This window comes from Oncorhynchus tshawytscha, unplaced genomic scaffold, assembly GCF_018296145.1.
Source record: "Oncorhynchus tshawytscha isolate Ot180627B unplaced genomic scaffold, Otsh_v2.0 Un_scaffold_7041_pilon_pilon, whole genome shotgun sequence".
Lineage (NCBI taxonomy): Eukaryota > Metazoa > Chordata > Actinopteri > Salmoniformes > Salmonidae > Oncorhynchus > Oncorhynchus tshawytscha.
The window spans coordinates 669,193-690,000 of NW_024609821.1; the positions used below are offsets into that span (position 1 = coordinate 669,193).

The 20,808-nt window shown below is 42.2% G+C and overlaps 3 protein-coding genes and 1 long non-coding RNA gene across 13 annotated transcripts in view; 1 reads left to right on the forward strand and 3 right to left on the reverse strand.

Annotated features, from left to right (window-relative positions):
- Positions 1–892: 892 nt before the first annotated feature.
- Positions 893–4,664, reverse strand: tlnrd1 (talin rod domain containing 1). The gene has a single exon (XM_024416801.2). The coding sequence runs from the start codon at positions 2,688–2,690 to the stop codon at positions 1,626–1,628; it is 1,065 nt and encodes a 354-aa protein (XP_024272569.1). The 5' UTR covers positions 2,691–4,664; the 3' UTR covers positions 893–1,625.
- Positions 4,665–10,462: 5,798 nt separating this feature from the next.
- mesd (mesoderm development LRP chaperone) lies at positions 10,463–16,314 on the forward strand. Its single transcript, XM_024416802.2, has 3 exons — positions 10,463–10,653; positions 11,273–11,505; positions 15,264–16,314. The coding sequence occupies exons 1-3, from the start codon at positions 10,495–10,497 to the stop codon at positions 15,526–15,528; spliced, it is 657 nt and encodes a 218-aa protein (XP_024272570.1). The 5' UTR covers positions 10,463–10,494; the 3' UTR covers positions 15,529–16,314.
- A 1,186-nt stretch (positions 16,315–17,500) lies between these two features.
- LOC112240112 (cell migration-inducing and hyaluronan-binding protein) overlaps positions 17,501–20,808 on the reverse strand; it is a 177,981-nt gene continuing 174,673 nt past the window's right edge. For all 7 annotated transcript variants that reach the window (XM_042319001.1, XM_042319003.1, XM_042319004.1 and 4 more), the window contains one exon: positions 17,501–19,482. In XM_042319001.1, the coding sequence (XP_042174935.1) occupies positions 19,355–19,482 (128 nt within the window). In that variant the 3' untranslated portion in view covers positions 17,501–19,354. The remainder of the gene's footprint in view (positions 19,483–20,808) is intronic.
- LOC121846110 overlaps positions 19,489–20,808 on the reverse strand; it is a 3,308-nt gene continuing 1,988 nt past the window's right edge. For all 4 annotated transcript variants that reach the window (XR_006083016.1, XR_006083019.1, XR_006083017.1 and 1 more), the window contains exon 3: positions 19,489–20,808. This exon is cut by the window's right edge. This is a non-coding gene — a long non-coding RNA (uncharacterized LOC121846110).

Genomic DNA, 20,808 nt, shown 5'->3' on the forward strand with positions numbered 1-20,808 from the left:
GGTTACACCACCTCATATTGAATGAAACTAAACAGATTCTAGATCAGCACTCATACCCTGAGAGGCTTTGTGAATACAGGCCCGGGGTTACACCACCTCATAGTGAATGAAACAAACCACAACAAACTGCTGTATTGTATTTTGAAACCCTGTGTTAAAGGCTATGTGATATAATTACAATATCTGGCTGACATGGCAACCTGAATGAATTTACATGGCTAATTTCCATCAGAGTAGAGCGTGTGTTTTCTTTCAGGCAATAAAGGCTGTTATTAATCATCATCTGTAATAGTCCCCACTAGCACCTGTTCCTTCATGTTACTACAGACAACATATACATCATGTTAATGGGCCCATATTCTTTCATCATATCAAATCAGATTTCAGAACAAATAATGATGATCAAATCTAGCTATCAATCAATCATCACAATATTTCAAACACATGAGAGAGATTGACACAGAGAGAGAGAGAGAGAGAGAGAGAGAGAGAGAGAGAGTCAGTCTTCTAACTACTGTGTTTCACCTTGTTAAATCATGGTAGCTACACACTGTCTTTATGGTCACGTTTTAAACAAGGTCCATCTTGTGAGGGTAAATGAAGCCTTCATAAACCACTAAGAGGTCTACATGGAGAGCTCATAAATAATGTACAAGCAAATGTCATACAATACCAGGGTGATACTACAGGGCCTCACATCTAGTGCTCTGCCAAATGTGGCAAACCCTTCAGCCACCCTTTATACAATATAAACATAGATTATAAGTGATTTGTGGAGCATTTAGGGTTAAATGTGACTGTCTACATCACATAGTGAAGTATTGGTTGTTATAACACAGAGTCATTTATATTAACGGTATGCTGACACAAAGACTGATCTGAGAGCAGCGCATATGAGAAACAACCTTTTTTAATAGTTGAAATAAATACTAATTTATACATGCATGATCCAAAAAAAACAACCACATTAACAATACTATGGTAAGTCTGGTAGATAGTGTAAAACCTATGGTACACACTCACAGCAGCTTTTACCCATTTTAAGAATTTCACACATTGAAAAACACAAGCGATGAAGAACAGTCTTCTTCTTACTTCCTACTCTCACTAGAGCACATGTACTTCTACTAAAGGTCACCTGGGGGTCCATAGGTCATAGGTGATAGGTCACACACACACACGGCAAGCTACATCCATCATTTCATATCTGGCGTTTTCACCAATAGCTGAAAACTGAGGTAAACTTGATCAGGTTTTAAGATCATTGTATGTTTGTTTTTGGCAAAGAGAAGGTCAACAGGTGTATGTAGATTGGAGACTGAGTTTAAGTTGTCAGTTTCTTATGGTGAGGTTCTGGTCACATCCAGCGCAACCAAAACCTTGTTTTCCGATGTTGTTACTTTAAGCTCAGTAAAAGTCCAAACACAGCACACCTATCTCAATCGTAGAACCAGATCCAGACTCCTTCCTTTGTGCTCTCTCTCTGCACTCACTCAACCTCCAGACCCTAAACGAACAGGGCCAATCCGAGCGTCTCTTTGGTATGCCAAAACAAGGAGATAGAGATGTGATTTTGTCATCCACGATCCCTTTTAGAATGGGTTTATTTATATTTCTTTATTAAACTAATGGACAGAATGGGAATTGACTGGCGGTAGAGTCCTGGGTGAAGACCTCTCCCGTAGCGCCTGTGAGAGCAGTGTGCAGCCGTCCGACACCGCGCAGGCCGAGTTGCGCAAGCGCTCCCTGTAGTCCGCCATCTTGGTGCTGCTCTCTGGATGCTGAGAGACGTCCCGGAGGCCCTGAGTGAGAAGGACGCACGCTGACACCACGCTCATGGCGCCGCCCAGAACTGCCGTCTGCACACCCTTCCCCTCGGGTGACACGCTCGCCGCCCGGCCTAAAAACTGTGGTTCCGTGGCAAACCCGACCAATGCGTTTACCGCTTGGACCAGCGCCGCGCTGAACAGGACACAGCGGTTGCGCGTCAGCTCGCTGGGCTGCGTCTTGACTTCCCGGACACAGGCCAAGAGGGCCGTGCCGCTCGTGCTAATGCTCTTGACGCTGAGCTTGAACTGTTCTTTGGCGAAGCGGTCCTTGGACCTCTCGCTGGCCAGGCCCGAGGCATCTGTCAGGGTCTTGAGGTTGCAGGAGATGTTCTGAGATAGCTCCAGTAGAAGCTGGGGCGTGAGGTCCGGCAGCGGCGTGACCCGGAGGATGCCACAGCTCTGCTCCACCTCGTGGCGGCACCGTGTCACTTTGTAGCGGTCCACCAGCCCTGGCAGACACGGCTGAGAACCCGAGTTCCCCACCGCTGCTAGGTATGCAGCGTGCGCCGAACACTCGGTCAACGACACCACCAGGTCCCCCATCTCTAGTAAGCGGTCCCCCACCTCGACGAAGCGGCCCATGTTGAGCTGCGACTGGATGTCGTGGGTGAGGATGGAGAGTTCCTTCGTGCGGGCGATGACCGTGTCGCGGCACTGCTCGAAGGTCTCGGCCACCGCCACGCCATCCGCGGTGACCACGGGCCGTGTCTCGCTGCAGAGCAGAAGGAGGTCGGCAACCAGCTGCATCTTGCCCTTACACGTGTCACAGATGGACGAGAGCTTCTTCCTCTGCTGCAAGCTGCTGCTCTGTGTGCTGCTGGAACCCTCGCTAGCTGACCTCCCTGAGCCACTACTAGCCATAGTAGGGGGGTCAAGCTGCTCGATTTGTGGGGGGATTTCAATGAGAAACGTGTTTTACGTCGTCACACACTCCATGGTCAGAAAGCGTAGTTTAAGACATTGTTATTAACGATAACCCACACCCCTATAAGTGTAAAACTGTGAGTTTGAACTGGCCAGAGAATATTCCTTATAGTCCTTCAGAGTACATGTAGTCCACTGTATGTGGCAATGTGAGATTGCAAAAAAGCACAGGGCATTGTATTCTCAAAGTAAACATTTGCTGAGATCAAAATAGAAGTTCTAATTCATGGTACTCCAGCTCATTATTCTCATACAAAGTACAGATAGGAATTCTGTTGGGGTTAAATGAGTAACTTGGTTTTGAGCTATGATCTATAAAATGAACTATTCTAAACACTTACTCTTCAATGAGAGTTCCTTCCTTTACATTTTTTTTGTGACGAGAATCCCTTCAAATTATAACTTTTCATTTACTCAGTGTTTATAACTTATTCGTTGTCATGTTTACATATTAAATAAAATGCCCTGGAAAAAAACTTCAACCGTCTGCTAATATCAATTGTCGTCCCAGGTTTTCGCAAAACAGAAAAATTCACAGGTTATTGAAATAAAATCACACACAACACTGCAGTGCCACCAAGGTGCCTATACTTCAGGCTAAGTGCTGACTGTACAAAGATAATATTAAAAGTTATGAATTTAATCAAATCTAAAAATATTATCGATCTGATAATATTTTAACTACAATTTTAAGACGTGTCCTTTTTTCTGATTAAATTTACTCGAGAACACGATATGATTTTAAAATACCTGCTTGCTTGAAGGCAGGGTGTATGTGAACCGTATTGTCCGTTGAAGAGTTCCCACTAAATTTGACCACCCTAGTTTGACCGGGAGGCTGGCTCATTACAGTTACAAGGAGAGTACCACCCAGACAGTTCCGTTCGACCACTCCTCGCTCCCTCTGCCTTTCCTGCATCATCATTACATGAGTCTTTCCAAACAGAAGGCTCCAAAAACGCAACAGGCCAATTGCACTGGCCCTCCCGCGACTTTCAACCTCTTCTTTTTCATACACAGTCCCGTGATAGACACTTGTTCGTCCGGCAGGTTCGATTCCATAGGCATATCTATTGTCCATAAGCACTTCTTAGCAAAACGCAGGGCGTGAACGTCTTGTCCGGAGTATCCTGTGTCGGGTTTCGGTTTTGATATCCATAGCAGTCGTGTCCCTGTTGAAATGATGACCTAACCTCCTGAACACATCTGAAACAATCTTTCACAACTAACATGTCGGTCGACAACAAGACATCACTGAAAAATGAGTGGTGGGGATTCCAAACTGAAAGTCAGTTGTGCTCTCTCCCGCTACATATTCTGTATTGCCTAGTATCAGGAAGCAGAGAGGGTGTGGTCGCACTAAAACGGCTTGATTGTAGCGAAGTAGCAACGCAGGCAGCGAGGCAAAAAATGATAGCCTTCCGCTGAAATAATATGTAACTTTAAAACTGTGTTTACGGTCTATCTGGCTCGTCAATATAGAGCAAAAAATCCCGGCGCGCGTTCATCAAATGGTCCAATACGATTCCACAGTTGTCCCGGATAGTTGTTTGCTTTCCTGGTGAGTTTTATGGTCCGGATTTTAGGGCAGACTGCTCCCTCTGCCATGAGCCAGCCCTTCCCGAGGCCCCGACGTGGGTGCATTCGACTACCGGTATAAGGGCAAAGTTACACCCAAAACGCAGTTCTCCAAAATGACCGACAGTCCGCCCCGTATTTCATTTATTTGGTTACCTTAATTTCCCTTCTCAAAATCAATCAAAACGTGTGATACTCCGAGACCGCGCCGTTCTTACTTAAACAAATCCAAACTTATTTTACACTGCTCATATTGACTGCTATAACACAGCTGTTGGATTCTATTAGAATGAGTCGCGTCTTTACAGTGCGCTCATTTGGACTTTAATTATGTGTTTCGTGTTTCCGCGCTTCACGAAGCATAGGATACGTTTCCACTGGGTGAGATTGAGCTATTAATAATAACCAACGATGTATATAAACCCTGGATTGCTGATGCTATGTATTAGCTATTGAGAGGCTTTGAAGGCTCTGTTCGGCCATATTGGCACTTCCCAGTACGGTCCTCCATAGGAAAGAATGGAATTCTACAGTATTTCAAGTAGACATTTACGTGTATTTAAGTATTGTTGTTGTTGTAGTGGGGACCGTAACATTAGCAATCTCAAAAAATTATACTTGAAGGATGAAAAAATATATATATATATTTGTATGTTTAGCTCACATAATATAATTAAAAAGTATGCATTAAGGTGTGTGTAATATAATAAATGTGGCAAAAAAATGAATGCAGACATTAATAAATGCCTTTCTATAGCTTTCTATGTATTTTTTACAACGGTAGGGGTGTGCCAAGATGGAGGCGTGGTGGCTTCAACACAGCGCATGTAGTGCATCTATAAACTATTGGCAATAGCCAATCTATTACACAGAATCAGCCAGTCTTATTTAACTCACAACCAATGACATTAGGCTAAGGGCAACAATGTATCAAAACCATTTTTATTTGTCACATGTGCCGAATACAACAGGTGTAGAACTTAGAGTGAAATGCTTACTTCTAACAATGCTTTAAAAAACTACATTCAAATAAGTGTTAAGTAAAAAATAGAAAAGGAAAGTAACAAATAATTAAACAGCAGCAGTAAAATAACAAGGGAGGCTATATACAGGGGGTACAGAGTCAATGTGCGTGGGCACCGGTTAGTTGAGGTAATTGAGGTAATATGTACATGTAGGTAGAGGTAAAGTGACTATGCATGGATTATAAACAGAGAGTAGGAGCAGCATAAAAGAGGGGTCTGGGTAGCCCTTTGATTAGCTGTTCAGGAGTCTTATTTTTATTTTTTTATTTAACCTTTATTTAACTAGGCAAGTCAGTTAAGAACAAATTCTTATTTACAATGAATGCCTAAGAACAGTGGGTTAACTGACTTGTTCAGGGGAAGAACGACAGATTTTTACCTTGTCAGCTCAGGGATTCAATCTAGCAATCTAGCAACCTTTCGGTTATTGGCCCAACTCTCTAACCACTAGGCTCCCTGCCGCCCCTTATGGCTTGGGGGTAGAAGCTGTTACGAAGCCTTTTGGACCTCGACTTGGCGCTCCGGTACCGCTTGCCGTGCGGTAGTAGGGAGAACAGTCTATGACTAGGGTGGCTGGAGTCTTTGACAATTCTGAGAGAATGTACTATAAAAATGTATTAAATTGTATTGAGACTATCTCGAAATAAGAGAAACAGAATGCAGAACTCATGTTCTGTACCATAACAGAAGCATATCATAGCCATGGATTCTTGCACTTTTTGAAGAGTTTGTTGGCCTATTTAATTTGAGTTTAAAAAATTGTTTTACTGACCACCTTTCTTAGGCCCAAATGGCCCAGGTGTCCCAAATGACACACTATTCCCTACATAGTGCACTACTTTTGACCAGGGCCTATAGGGCACTATATCCAGAATAAGGTACCATTTGTGATACAACCCAAATGGCACCACTCTTACAAATCTCGTCATCATATCTCCAGAACATTTTGGGCCTTTGAATACTTGACAAAGTTCTTTATTCCTTGAAAACTATGAAATACTATCCAGTACAGTTTGAGCAGGGTTGGTATCGCAGCATCTCTTGAGAAATATATTTCTATATACTTCAATGAGACAATTAACTGAAATTAACTAAAGGAAAGTTATATATTTTTGTCACGTCAATCTTATTATTTACAGACCTACATTTGGGAATTAATATAATATAGATATGTTTATCACGCTGAAGGCTATGACTATTCTATATTTTTTTAATGTAAAAACAATATGAATTGAATGTTTTCTTGTTGTTGTCATTCTTGATATAGCTGATATCTCATCATGCTGGTTTCCTGCATTGTAGAAATACATGATAGTACATATATAGGTTTAATGTTATTTACTATGCACATTGTGCTAATGGATTTCAAAAATATATAAACCCTACTGCTGCCTTATGCTGTGCTCTGAATAGTCCAAGAGCCACAGTATTTACTATGGTCAGTGAAATCTGACTCTTCTCTCTGTTAATGGTAGTGACATCACTGACATTGTCCACTCACAGAAGACAGAGAGGGGAAAGCTGGGATGTGAGGGAACCAATAGGAGAATGGAGAGAGGGACTAATACCTAACGAACTCTAACCAGTAGGCTTGAATGGTTGTGTACTGTCTGTTCACTGCAGTTACAAGAGCTGTGAGTCACAGAGAAGTAGAATACCTGTACTGTTTGTAAACATAGTGTTGGATATATTAGCTCTACTATGATTGTGAATGATTCAAAAGAACCAAAACCAAGGAGTACGGTATGACTCAGCAAGTCATATTCTATTCTATTCACAGCCTACTTTCCAGAGTCCTAGAGTCAGATAACAAACAAGGAATACAATACATGAACCATCACAATGCAATACAGTGTGTGTGTGTGTGTGTGTGTGTGTGTGTGTGTGTGTGTGTGTGTGTGTGTGTGTGTGTGTGTGTGTGTGTGTGTGTGTGTGTGTGTGTGTGTGTGTGTGTGTGTGTGTGTGTGTGTGTGTGTGATTTACTCTTCCCCAGAGTCCTATAGTTTTCTGTGTATACTCATCATAATTCAACATGAAATCTTTAAACACATATATAAATATTTAATTTTATGCTACACTATGGTCTCACTATCAGACAATAAGTGTGGCCCTTTTTGTCTGAGGAGGTAGTTTACTTTACTACAGGGAGGCTAAATAAGGAAATACAGTATTCAAGTCACTAACGGTATCCCACTCAACCCCCAGCCCATCTGAGCAGAGCTGTGTGTGTGTGTGTTTGTGTGTGCGTGTGAGACTGTCTATGTACGTGTGTGTGTGTGCCTGTGTGCGTATGTTTATGCACGTGTGTGACACTGTGTCTGTGTACGTGTGTGTGACTGTGTGTGTGTATTGTGTGTCTTGGAAGCAGACAACCTAGCTTCTGCTGCTAAGGCCACAGGTTGTGCATTGTCAGTCTCTCTCACACACAGCTGCACAGGGCACGGTGCCATTGGGTGGAGTAGGCCGGAGAGGAAATGTTTCAGTTTATGTGGACTGGCCAGATCTCTGCTGAAGCACTACTGACCCCATGTACTGTGCTATAGAGGGGTGTGGTTAAATGCGGAAGACATTTCAGTTGAATGCATTCAGTTGTACAACTGACTAGGTATCCCCCTTTCCTTTCCTTTATAGCCTGCACACTACAGGAACATTTAAAAGAACAGGCATCCATCCAGTGAAGAGTGAAGTTGTAAGCTGAAGGGTTTGAATCATACAATGACACAATCATGGGGTGCCCAAGCATTAACAATAGTGGGTTGGACCCATAGAAATGGAATTATATTTGGTTGGACTTTTGTTGATATTTTCAAAACTTATGGCTGTGTCTTGATATTTGATGTGCAAGTTGGACTGAGAAAACAGCACAGGGCACTGTTTTCTCTGTAAATATATACTTTTTACATTTAAATATTTAATTTAAATAAGTAAATTAAGCAATAAGGATGTCATTTTCCTTAAAGTCAAATTTTTTAGATGACTAATGTTACTGTGCCCCCCCCCCCCAAAAAAAAAAAAAATAATACATAAATACATGTCATTTTGTTCTTGAAACATTTAATTGAAATACTGTGGAATTCCATTCATTCCTATGGAGGACTGCTTTTACTGAGGAGTGCCAATATGGCCGACCAGCGGCTTCGAAGCCTCTCAATGGCCAATGTATAGATGGATTAGCTGACAACGTCACAAAAACCATGCTCATGCTTCAATTGGGCAGAAGTCCATGATTTGTTGTGATTTTGCATGTCCAGATAGCTACCAACAATGACAAGAAACTGCCATGTTGGGAATCGGAAGTGACTTGTTTAAGCTAGTTTGATCTTGTTCTTTATATCATGTCTTGTGAGGTGTTGCCATATTAGCATTGACAAATTTCATGCCAATGCTAACATGGCAAAAATGTGCAGGCTAGCTAACCAACAACTGTACCGATGTATTTGATAGACAACAGTGGCATGTATTAATGGATTACAAGGGAAGCCAGGCTTCCTCCCAAAAATTACCAATAAAAAATATATAATTCTCCTTCAATTTGCAAGAGGCACAATTTATCTCACCAGAGAAAGCATCTGAGTGAGCGAAACAGCGCCTCTCCGTCTCTGTATGTGTAGCCCATCTATCTGAGGCTGTCTAGTCAAAAAGAATACGACATTGTTGCTGCCCGTAGAATTGAATGCAAGAGAAGCCAGCGAGCATTTGGCCTCCCTTGATAAAAAAAGTATTGAATAATAGCCAATCAGCATTGAGCTCAACTGAGTGAACTCAACTGTGAATGGTCCTGGCGCACCAAAAAAAGGGAAGACAGTTTGGATTTGGCTTCACACCAATCACAACACATCAAGAGCAAAACATCCTTGACTGAAATCATTTGAATTGTTGAATCTCATTGTGTTGTTGTCCTCTGGTGGCTAGCTAGCTAGCTAAAATTGTCCCTTTCCTAAATTAGCAATGGATGGAGATATCGATTTGGACTTGTGGTTTTACTTAATTCTCCATACTGGCCAATGATTATAATGCCGATTCTGATCCAACCATAAATGCATACATTGTGCCCCTGGCCTGAGAGGATGGAAGTTCAATATGTAACTAGATGTAGTAGGTTAATGTTAACTAGCTGGCTCATCATTGCCCATTGAAGCAAGTTAGGTGGGAAAGCATTTCAGCCAGGAAGCCTAGGACAACAAAAACTAAAAGTGTGTATATGACAGTCATAGACCGTTTCATCAACATGAAAGAGAGGAGGATGGTATTGCCGTTTCTCTACAAGTAGGGTGAATCAACATGTTTTTTCTACTTGCACGAACACACACACACACACACACACACACACACACATCAGAACCATGGACAGCCACATCATATTCAGATTACGTTGACTTGGACTACATTGTTTTTGGTATCTTTTAGTTGTCACTGTATTAGATTACAGAGGTGATTTGATGATGTTGAAATGTTGAAGTTGAAATGTTGCTGGAATAGTGAAGGCAGCTCATTTTTTCTTTGCGACTTGCAATAACTCTCTGTGGTTCTAAATCAGTAGTTGTTTAGTAGTCCGAAAATGTTGGAAACTGTAACTTGCTTGACCATGCTGTAAATCATGTTAGTTTGTTAGATGCAATATGTTTGTGTACTTCACAGGACAGAGGTTGCTCTCCGGTTGTGTGACGAAACAAAGGTGTAGTTGAATTTATTCTGCCGTTGTCCGTTGTTATTGTCAGGCCTTAGGCGTATATATCACAGCGGCAAGGCATATGAACTAACAGGATTTATAGAGTAAACAACACAATTATCACAACATAGGTTGTAATACTTTTTTTTATCTGGCTTGGCTTTCCCAGTGATTTTACCCATGCATAGCTACTGAGACAACAAGTGCTCATTGTGCAAATGCATTTATGTTTTCAATAAACATTGACTAAATATAGATGACATGTTTCAACAATCTAAGCCAACCCCGTCTGTTTTGCCCCATAGCTGAGCACACGTCGGTTTAGTTGCTAAACAACCAACCCCTCTGTAGCAGTAGCAGTAGCAATCCAGGGTTTATATACGTGATTTTATTGTAACCAATTCCCCTTTCCTTCGTCACGTCCTCCGAAGAAAGACTCTCAGCCAATCACCGTTCACCATCTGTAAGCATGGCGGCGGACTTCAGGTGGGGATGTGTTGTGCTTTTGCTCTGTACGTATTTGATATGTATTTTAGCAACGGACGGCCAAAATAACAAGCCCAAGAAGAAGAAAGATATCCGGGATTACAATGATGCTGATATGGCACGGCTTTTGGAAGAATGGGAGGTAAAAATCACGTTTTTAATTCGGTTAATAGCTGCTTTTCAGTTACTCAGACAGCTGGCTAGCAACTCGGCTAACTAAATGGCTAATCAGAAGCTAGCTAACTAACGTGCCCAACATAATCCCCGTCTGATCACAATGATCTTCGTAGCTTGCTAGATAGCTACTAGCCCCAAACTATTGCTCCTTCCTGATAAGGTATAGCTGTCATGCAGCATCATAGCTATAGTCCATTGTATTATATAACGTAACTAGCTAACCTTGACCTGCTAACGTTATGTTGGTTAATGAGTGAATTAGCTAGCTAACCAGGAACTCATCCTGTTTCACGTGATATATTCTTTGCAGCTGGGTATTCATCCATCAATCGAATGTATCAGCAGATGTCACAGTGCTATACAGAAACCCAGCCTAAAACCCCAAACAGCAAGCAATGCTCTCCACACCAAACTTTCTTTGTCTATCTAGCTAACTAGTTCATTAGGATAGCCAATTTACTATTCTGTTCCTATTTGAATGAATAGCTTTGCTGTTGCATTACTGAAGTACTTGTAGTCAATGATATCATTCATTGTGTAATAGCTAGAACTCAGTCATATCTCTTCCTCCCCACTTCTTTCAGAAAGATGATGACATCGAGGAGGGCGACCTCCCTGAGCACAGACGGTCCCCCCCGCCTATCGACTTTTCTAAGGTGGATGCTTCCAAGCCTGAGGAGCTGCTGAAGATGTCGAAGAAGGGAAAAACTCTGATGGTGTTTGCCACGGTGGAGGGAGAGCCTACGGAGAAGGAAACTGAGGAGGTGACCAGTCTGTGGCAGAGCAGCCTCTTCAATGCCAATTTTGACATTCAGAGGTAGGCCTATACTTTAGTCTAATGCATAAATTGTTAACAAGTTAGAAATGATTAAAACACGTTTCTGTAGGCTACTATTTACTAGTTAACAAAAACTAATGTATGTCATATAAAATATATTCACCCCACCCAGCAATGTAATCAACTTACCAGAAAGCATGTACAGTTGAAGTCAGAAGTTTCCATACACTTAGGTTGGAGTCATGAAAACTCATTTTTGAACCACTCCACAAATTTCTTGTTAACAAACTATAGTTTGGGCAATCTGCTTTGTGCATGACACAAGTAATTTTTTCCAACAATTGTTTACAGACAGATCATTTATAATTCACTGTATCACAATTCCAGTGGGTCAGAAGTTTACATACACTAAGTTGACTGTGCCTTTTAAACAGCTTGGAAAATTCCATAATGTCATGGTTTTAGAAGTTTCTGATAGGCTAATTGACATAATTTGACTCAATTGGAGGTGTACCAGTGGATGTATTTCAAGGCCTACCTTCAAACTCAGTGCCTCTTTGCTTGACATCATGGGAAAATCAATAGAAATCAGCCAAGACCTCAGAAAAAAATTGTAGACCTCCACAAGTCTGGTTCATCCTTGGGAGCCATTTCCAAATGCCTGAAGGTACCATGTTCATCTGTACAAACAATAGTAGGCAAGTATAAACACCATGGGACCATGCAGCCATCATACCGCTCAGAGATGTCTGTCTTCTAGAGATGAACGTACTTTGGTGCGAAAAGTGCAAATCAATCCCAGAACAACCGCAAAGGACCTTGTGAAGATGTTGGACGAAACAGGTACAAACTTATCTATATCCACAGTAAAATGAGTCCTATATCGGCATAACCTGAAAGGCCACACAGTGAGGAAGAAGCCACTGCTCCAAAACCATCTTAAAAAAGCCAGACTACGGTTTGCAACTTGACATGGGGACAAAGATTGTACTTTTTGGAGAAATGTCCTCTTGTCTGATGAAACAAAAATAGAACTGTTTGGCCATAATGACCATCGTTATGTTTGGAGAAAAAGAGGGGACGCTTGCAAGCCAAAGAACACCATCCCAAACGTGAAGCACAGGGGTGGCAGCATCATGTTGTGGGGGTGCTTTGCTGCAGGAGGGACTGGTGCACTTCACAAAATAGATGGCATCACGGAATATAATGTGGATATATTGAAGCAACATCTCAAGACATCAGTCAGGAAGTTAAAGCTTGGTCGCAAATGGGTCTTCCAAATGGACTATGACCCCAAGCATACTTCCAAAGTTGGTACAAAATGGCTTAAGGACATCAAAGTCAGGGTATTGGAGTGGCCATCACAAAGCCCTGACCTCAATCCTATAGAAAATTTGTGGGCAGAACTGAAAAAGTGTGTGCGAGCAAGGAGGCCTACAAACCTGACTCAGTTACACCAGCTCTATCAGGAGGAATGGGCCAAAATTCACCCAACTTATTGTGGAAGGCTACCCAAAACATTTGACCCAAGTTAAACTATTTAAAGGCAATGCTACCAAATACTAATTGAGTGTATGTAAACTTCTGACCCACTGGGAATGTGATGAAAGAAATAAAAGCTGAACTAAATAATTCTCTACTATTATTCAGACATTTCATATTCTTAAAATAAAGTGGTGATCCTAACTGACTTAAGACAGGGAATTCTTACTTGGATTAAATGTCAGGAATTGTGAAAAACTGAGCCAAATACACTGCTCAAAAAAATAAAGGGAACACTTAAACAACACAATGTAACTCCAAGTCAATCACACTTCTGTGAAATCAAACTGTCCACTTAGGAAGCAACACTGATTGACAATAAATTTCACATGCTGTTGTGCAAATGGAATAGACAACAGGTGGAAATTATAGGCAATTAGCAAGATTACACCCAATAAAGGAGTGGTTCTGCAGGTGGGGACCACAGACCACTTCTCAGTTCCTATGCTTCCTGGCTGATGTTTTGGTCACTTTTGAATGCTGGCGGTGCTTTCACTCTAGTGGTAGCATGAGACGGAGTCTACAACCCACACAAGTGGCTCAGGTAGTGCAGCTCATCCAGGATGGCACATCACTGCGAGCTGTGGCAAGAAGGTTTGCTGTGTCTGTCAGCGTAGTGTCCAGAGCATGGAGGCGCTACCAGGAGACAGGCCAGTACATCAGGAGACGTGGAGGAGGCCGTAGGAGGGCAACAACCCAGCAGCAGGACCGCTACCTCCGCCTTTGTGCAAGGAGGAGCAGGAGGAGCACTGCCAGAGCCCTGCAAAATGACCTCCAGCAGGCCACAAATGTGCATGTGTCTGCTCAAACGGTCAGAAACAGACTCCATGAGGGTGGTATGAGGGCCCGACGTCCACAGGTGGGGGTTGTGCTTACAGCCCAACACCGTGCAGGGCTTTTTTCATTTGCCAGAGAACACCAAGATTGGCAAATTCGCCACTGGTGCCCTGTGCTCTTTACAGATGAAATCAGGTTCACACTGAGCACATGTGACAGACGTGACAGTCTGGAGACGCCGTGGAGAACGTTCTGCTGCCTGCAACATCCTCCAGCATGACCTGTTTGGCGGTGGGTCAGTCATGGTGTGGGGTGGCATTTCTTTGGGGGGCCGCACAGCCCTCCATGTGCTCACCAGAGGTAGCCTGAATGCCATTAGGTACCGAGATGAGATCCTCAGACCCCTTGTGAGACCATATGCTGGTGCGGTTGGCCCTGGGTTCCTCCTAATGCAAGAAAATGCTAGACCTCATGTGGCTGGAGTGTGTCAGCAGTTCCTGCAAGAGGAAGGCATTGATGCTATGGACTGGGCCGCCCGTTCCCCAGACCTGAATCCAATTGAGCACATCTGAGACATCATGTCTCGCTCCATCCACCAATGCCACGTTGCACCACAGACTGTCCAGGAGTTGGCGGATGCTTTAGTCCAGGTCTGGGAGGAGATCCCTCAGGAGACCATCCGCCACCTCATCAGGAGCATGCCCAGGCGTTGTAGGGAGGTCATACAGGCACGTGGAGGCCAAACACACTACTGCGCCTCATTTTGACTTGTTTTAAGGACATTACATCAATGTTGGATCAGCCTGTAGTGTGGTTTTCCACTTTAATTTTGAGTGTGACTCCAAATCCAGACCTCCATGGGTTGATAAATTTGATTTCCATTGATAATTTCTGTGTGATTTTGTAAAGAAAAAAGTATTTAATAAGAATATTTCATTCATTCAGATCTAGGATGTGTTATTTTAGTGTTCCCTTTATTTTTTTGAGCAGTGTACATTTAAACTAAGGTGTATGTAAACATCCGATTTCAACTGTAGTCCTTGGGTCAGACAGTCTAGTAGTGTGGGCTCAATAGCATGTCATTAGTTTGCAAGATCTTGAGAATCAGCTGTACATGTGATGGGAGAATGCACTGTGTATGCAGAGGGTTGCAATTCCATTGAATTGGGGATATTTTAACCAAAATATGCCACACAACCTAGAATTGCCTTGTGTATCCCACAAAAAAAGGTTCACTGTTATAAGCTAACATTTTGATGAATTGAAGCAAACTTCCCATGGATATTCCCCGTAAAGTTTCCAACCCTTTGCAACCCTGAACAAAGTACACTAATACTCTACGTAACCAAACAAAATGTTGACAGTAGATTAGTTCATTATTGTAAAAAATAAATGGCGTTTTTGCAGGTTTCTTTATTCCCAGACTTTAGACTTTGGCTAATGTCCCATGTTGTCCCTCCTCTCCCCTTGTACTGTAGGTTCGTGGTGGGCTCCAACCGGGTCATCTTCATGCTGCGAGATGGCAGCTTCGCGTGGGAGGTCAAGGACTTCCTGGTGGCCCAGGAGCGCTGCGCCGAGGTCACCGTGGAAGGCCAGGTGTTCCCCGGGAAGGCCGCCAAGAAAGATGACAGCGCCAAGCAGCAGAACGAAGTGAACACCAAAAAGAAGGGCAAGAAGAAGTCGGAGGGCAAGAAACCCGACCTGGACGGCAACAGAGCGAGTAAAGACAAGGTTGAACTGTGATTGGCTGATGATGGAGAGAGAGATGGGATTGGCAGAACAATCACAAGACCCATCCAGACCAGCAACACCACCTAGCTTCTTTTACTTTAGTATTTGCAGATCTGAGGCCAATGGGCAGAAGAAAGATGCGTCTGACTACTACCTAGCCTTTCAATCAGGCTTTATGGAGCTGCTACAGATCTGCAGACACTGAGGTGGTAGAGGCTAGGGGAAGGGACTTGGAGAGAGGTTCAACGGTGACTCGGCACAAGACAGTTTTGTGGCACTGTGTACTCTTTCAAACCTATTAAAGTCAGGGTCAATGACTGACCTCAGAGCAGATGTTATAGTGTAGCTTTGAGGTTTATGGTTTATTTTACACACCTGTCACTGAGTCTGAAGGTCAAAATGTTTGTATGGCTTGTCGATGACTTGTCTCTTTTACAATGTGACATTTTTTATTTTGAAACCATTTCTGAATCCAACCAGCGCTTCAATATGACTTTTTGTCATTGTTTTCCAGTACATTTGTTAGAGGCATTGTATTTCATTATTCCAATAAAACATAAGTAATACAGGAAATTATTTGAGCACAAACTGATTTTCCTACCTGTGCCAAAACCACGGATTTAGTACTGCACTACACAGGTAATGAGTTCTATTTGGGACGCACACATAGATGACTGATTCTTTTTGATTTCTTGTATTCACCTTCAATAATACAGTTGAGTTCAGTATTGACTTGTAACATACAATTGCAGTGGTCACGTTGTACATGGATCTTCAATAAATGACAGAATAAAATGATTTTCTTTGTCAGTCCTGTTAAGTTAATGGGTTGCTTTTTGGGGGAGTAATATGTGTGAACGGAGACATTCCCTCTGCTCGTCCTCTTTTACTATTTACCACATCCCTGAAGGTGGGGGGGGGGGGTGAACAAATTAGTCTTGGAAGGAGCAACAAATGTTGAGTCCACTGCGTTATGGGGCTATCTGCCTGTCCCTACAGACTCATAACGTGGTGGACTCTACATGACTATCTGCCTGTCCCTACAGAACATTAGCCCCATAATGTGGTGGACTCTACATGACTATCTGCCTGTCCCTACAGACTCATAGCCCCATAATGTGGTGGACTCTACATGACTATCTGCCTGTCCCTACAGACTCATAGCCCCATAATGTGGTGGACTCTACGCCTGTCCATACAGACTCCAACTGTGTTGGGATTTGTATTGTCATGTTCTGTATATCCCGTCTGGCATGACTAAACGCAGGTGGACTGGAAATAATGGTGTTAAGCCTAGATTCAATCAGTTCAGCATTAACCTGCTATAACCAAGACACTTTCTGTTTGTATTGTTCTGATATAATACTTGGGCTGGATTCAATCAGTTCAGCATTAACCTGCTATAACCAAGACACTTTCTGTTTGTATTGTTCTGATATAATACTTGGGCGTCTGATCTTTTCCTTTATGTAAGCCAACAGAGCCCCAGCCTTGTGATGTTTTACAGTTTTAGAGGGTTACTGAGGTCCAGAGCTGGAGGCCTCCACTTAACTAGTCCTCTCTGGCGCTCTCTCTCTCAGCATGTGAGCATAGCTCAGCATTCCACAATGATTTATAATGGGCCTGGGAGCCACACCCTTTACGCTGTGCTCACACACGCACACAAAGGAACCAGCACATGAGAACCAACGGGGCTGGAGCCAACCATTGCCCCTTGCTGATAGTAATTCCAACCTGCAGACCCCATTAACTTCTCCAATAATGCTGCTAGGATAGCATCCCAAATGGCACCCTGTTACCTAGTGCACTACTTTTGACCAGGGCTCATTGGGAATAGGGTGCCATTTGGGACAACCCCAAACCAAAGTGTCTGTTCAAATGTGTAGGCTAATGGTGGAAATGTGGAACTGATGTGTTTTTTGGTTCAAACAATAATTGGATAACAGGTAGTAGAACATGAGAAATGTATTACTGCAACGTTAACTGGTGTTTCTGTGCAGAAAGTCTTTATTGGGGTTCACACACACAGGCTTATAAATTCACTTATTCATTTATTTATGTACAAAAGTCATTCAAAGATTTTAAGTCATGAGATTGAATTACTTTACAAGCCCAAGTCATGTATAATACATCACATCCATTTAGTGTAGGGTTAAAACAAAACATTGCGGTAACTAGGATGATATTATGCCATAGCAGTGTTTAGTAGGATTGTTTTAAATGTTATAGTATTATTATTCTTACATACAATTCAGGACCAGAATACAATACAACTCAAAAGATGTCCCTTGTAGATTTTGTTCAATTATGTCTGTACAATAAATAAGTATAAAATATATCTCTGTTATCAATCTGTGGAATTTTTAAAAACACATTTAAACATACAAAACACTAACAACTATCACGTCCGAAAAAAGACCAGCTATTTCGGGCAAAGGGAAACATTTATCTGATTCTTGCCAGATTTGAAGAAAAATCGCCAATTTATAATCAATATATAAATTGCTTAAATAACATTTAAAGTTTTGATTTGGGAGTATTGTCTAAGACCAGATAGCACTTTAGAAGTGACCAAAAAATGTCCTTGGATATATTCAGGATCATTTTGGGGTTTCTTTACATACTGGTATGTTTAATAAAACAGACCGATGGACCACAAACGTTGATATGAACAGTTATATGAAACCAAACATTACACAATATCAAGTAAGCGATCTAGAGCCCTCACATAAAACACAGGGAAACAGCTTCTCTGGAATGGAATCTTCCGGACAGATGGACTAAATGTCTGCACCTGCTTTTTATCCAGTAGAAGGGTAAATATATCTCATAATGTACCTAAACGTTTTTTATGTTCATCTTAAAAAGGCCCAATGCACCTGTTTTTACCTCAATATCAAATCATTTCTGGGTAACAATTAAGGGATTGTTTTGAATTAAAATGGTCAAAAAGTAGTACAAATAGCTTCTTAACAAAGAGCAATTTCTGAAGCAAGGATTTAGCTAGGACTGGCTGGGTGTGGTCTAGCTGTAATTGGCAGAGAGGTTTGTAACTGGTTTGTAACTCTCTTCGTTATTGGTCTATTAACTAATGGTGATGTCACCAGGCAGGCCAAAACTCCATCCCACCAAAACAGGCTGAAATTTCAGGTGGTCTTTTCAAACAGCTCTCACACTAAAAGGGCATTATCATCATTTCACAGTATTATTCCAACCTCAGTGTGGAAATATATATAAAATACTGTAAAATCACGTTTTTGACCACACTGGGCCTTTAACCTGTAATTGACCTTTTGGTTCTACTTTAAAAGTCACGTAATCTCTCTCTCACTTCTACTTCATTGGTCTACATTTCTGTTCTATTGTGTTAAACAACGTTAACTCCCCACTGGAAAACACAGGTGCAAACATTTAGGAAATCTGTCTCTGAGTAGGATGAAAAACAAGGAATATTTGTTGGTCATTTTTTCTCTCTTCTCGCGTTTTAAAAGTCAAGTATAGTCAAACGAACAATACAGTCGAATCACTCACATAGTCAACATTGTCACATAAACAGAGACCTGCATGGCGGGAAAGTTGATAGGTGACAGAAAAACGCATGCGTTTGATTGGCCGGCCCACACTCTGTAGCACCGGGCTGAAACCGTCCCTAACCACAGATCTAGGATCAGATTACCTTAATTAATCTTTAGTGGTGAAAAACATCTGATCTTGGACCAGTAGTTATAGGAACAACTTTCACCTACTCCAGCCCTAGGGGCAGTGTGTGTGTGTTGTGTGGGAGGTGTAGTCTCGTGTGTGCCCCCCACTACACCTAGTTCCTCCTCTCCTCTCTCCTTCATAGCTTAATCTTCTTGACCACAGGGATAGGGAGGACTTGATGGATCTTAGCTCTCTCCTCATTCACCTCCATACGGACCCAGTCAGGTCGAAAAGTGCCCTTGAAGCCTACAAACGTTAGCTTGTCTGAAACACAGAGAAATCAAGAAACGCTGGCTCAATGTCAGCTGCTCACATTCTGAGTATACACAACTATTTCTCTCTCCACAATAAATACAAGAAACATACAACAACAAATAACACAAAAATCACCCCCAAAACATTCCTAGAAGGACAGAGCGGGAAAAGGGAGAGGGGGAAGAAAGACAAAGCGAGCTAGCTAGCAGTCCTCCTCCTCCATTCTCCAACACTGTGCATACCACTGAGGCGTCTCACCCCATCCAGGAATGATTTCTACACAAATAGACCATTTGTCGTCTCTGGAATTACACCCCACAGTGAGAAAAATGTGTCCCGCAGCCTGCTCCGGGATGTCTAGGGGTGTAGAATCTATTTACTACAATGTACTGTGTGATCTAAAATTAGAATCAGAATTTGGAGAAGGATTTCTGAATTCCAAAACGTGGGTTGTGTCAAGTGACTTGAAGGGGAGAGGGGTTAAGTATGGAGGGAGGAGAGGAAGGACCCTGCTGCTCTGGCATGCAGCTAAGTATTGATTATCCTCACACACACACGCACACACACTTTATTACATAGGCTACTTACTATGAATCAGCATTCATGAGAGATGTATGTGAGACACTGTCAGCCCTGAACACTAAACACTGACCATCATTACAAGCCAGATCATTTTGAATCAATGAATACAGCATTAATAAAAGTTGGCTTACTGTATTTGATAAGCAAACAGCACCAGTTTAACATTCAACATGGTTTACAAAACATTAGTTCCTGAATCACAACAGTATACCAATAGCACCCTCTACTGTGTGTTGGTTGGAATCTCCGATAGGAACTATTCCTACAAATCGAGAATTTGGGATTATAATGGTTCTATCTGCATTTTTCTCAAAACTGAGTTATTAACACAGCCTTCTCCTAAACACCCTGATTCACGTTGTTAAGTTAAAAAGCAAGTTCAAAATTGCTCACAAAACTCAAACCAATGAGGGTTCGGAACTATAAAACAAATCATCTCAGAATCCTTTTTTTTCAGATAGAGCCTTTTAATTCCAATAAATAAATCATTGTTGAGCCAGGCCAGACCTGTTACTCCTCAACATGAGGGTTTGGTCAGCTCAAAGGAGCTACAGTAGTTAGTTAGTTAGTTACCTCTCAACATGAGGGTTTGGTCACCTCTAAGGAGCTACAGTAGTTAGTTAGTTAGTTACCTCTCAACATGAGGGTTTGGTCAGCTCAAAGGAGCTACAGTAGTTAGTTACCTCTCAACATGAGGGTTTGGTCACCTCTAAGGTGCTACAGTAGTTAGTTACCCCTCAACATGAGGGTTTG

Excerpts from the sequence above, each read along its gene's own strand:
- mesd (XM_024416802.2), top strand. The coding sequence starts at position 10,495 with ATGGCGGCGGACTTCAGGTGGGGATGTGTTGTGCTTTTGCTCTGTACG. Across the intron at positions 10,654-11,272 it reads GGCTTTTGGAAGAATGGGAG|AAAGATGATGACATCGAGGA; the intron begins GTAAAAATCACG and ends CACTTCTTTCAG. Across the intron at positions 11,506-15,263 it reads GCCAATTTTGACATTCAGAG|GTTCGTGGTGGGCTCCAACC; the intron begins GTAGGCCTATAC and ends CTTGTACTGTAG.
- tlnrd1 (XM_024416801.2), bottom strand. The coding sequence starts at position 2,690 with ATGGCTAGTAGTGGCTCAGGGAGGTCAGCTAGCGAGGGTTCCAGCAGC.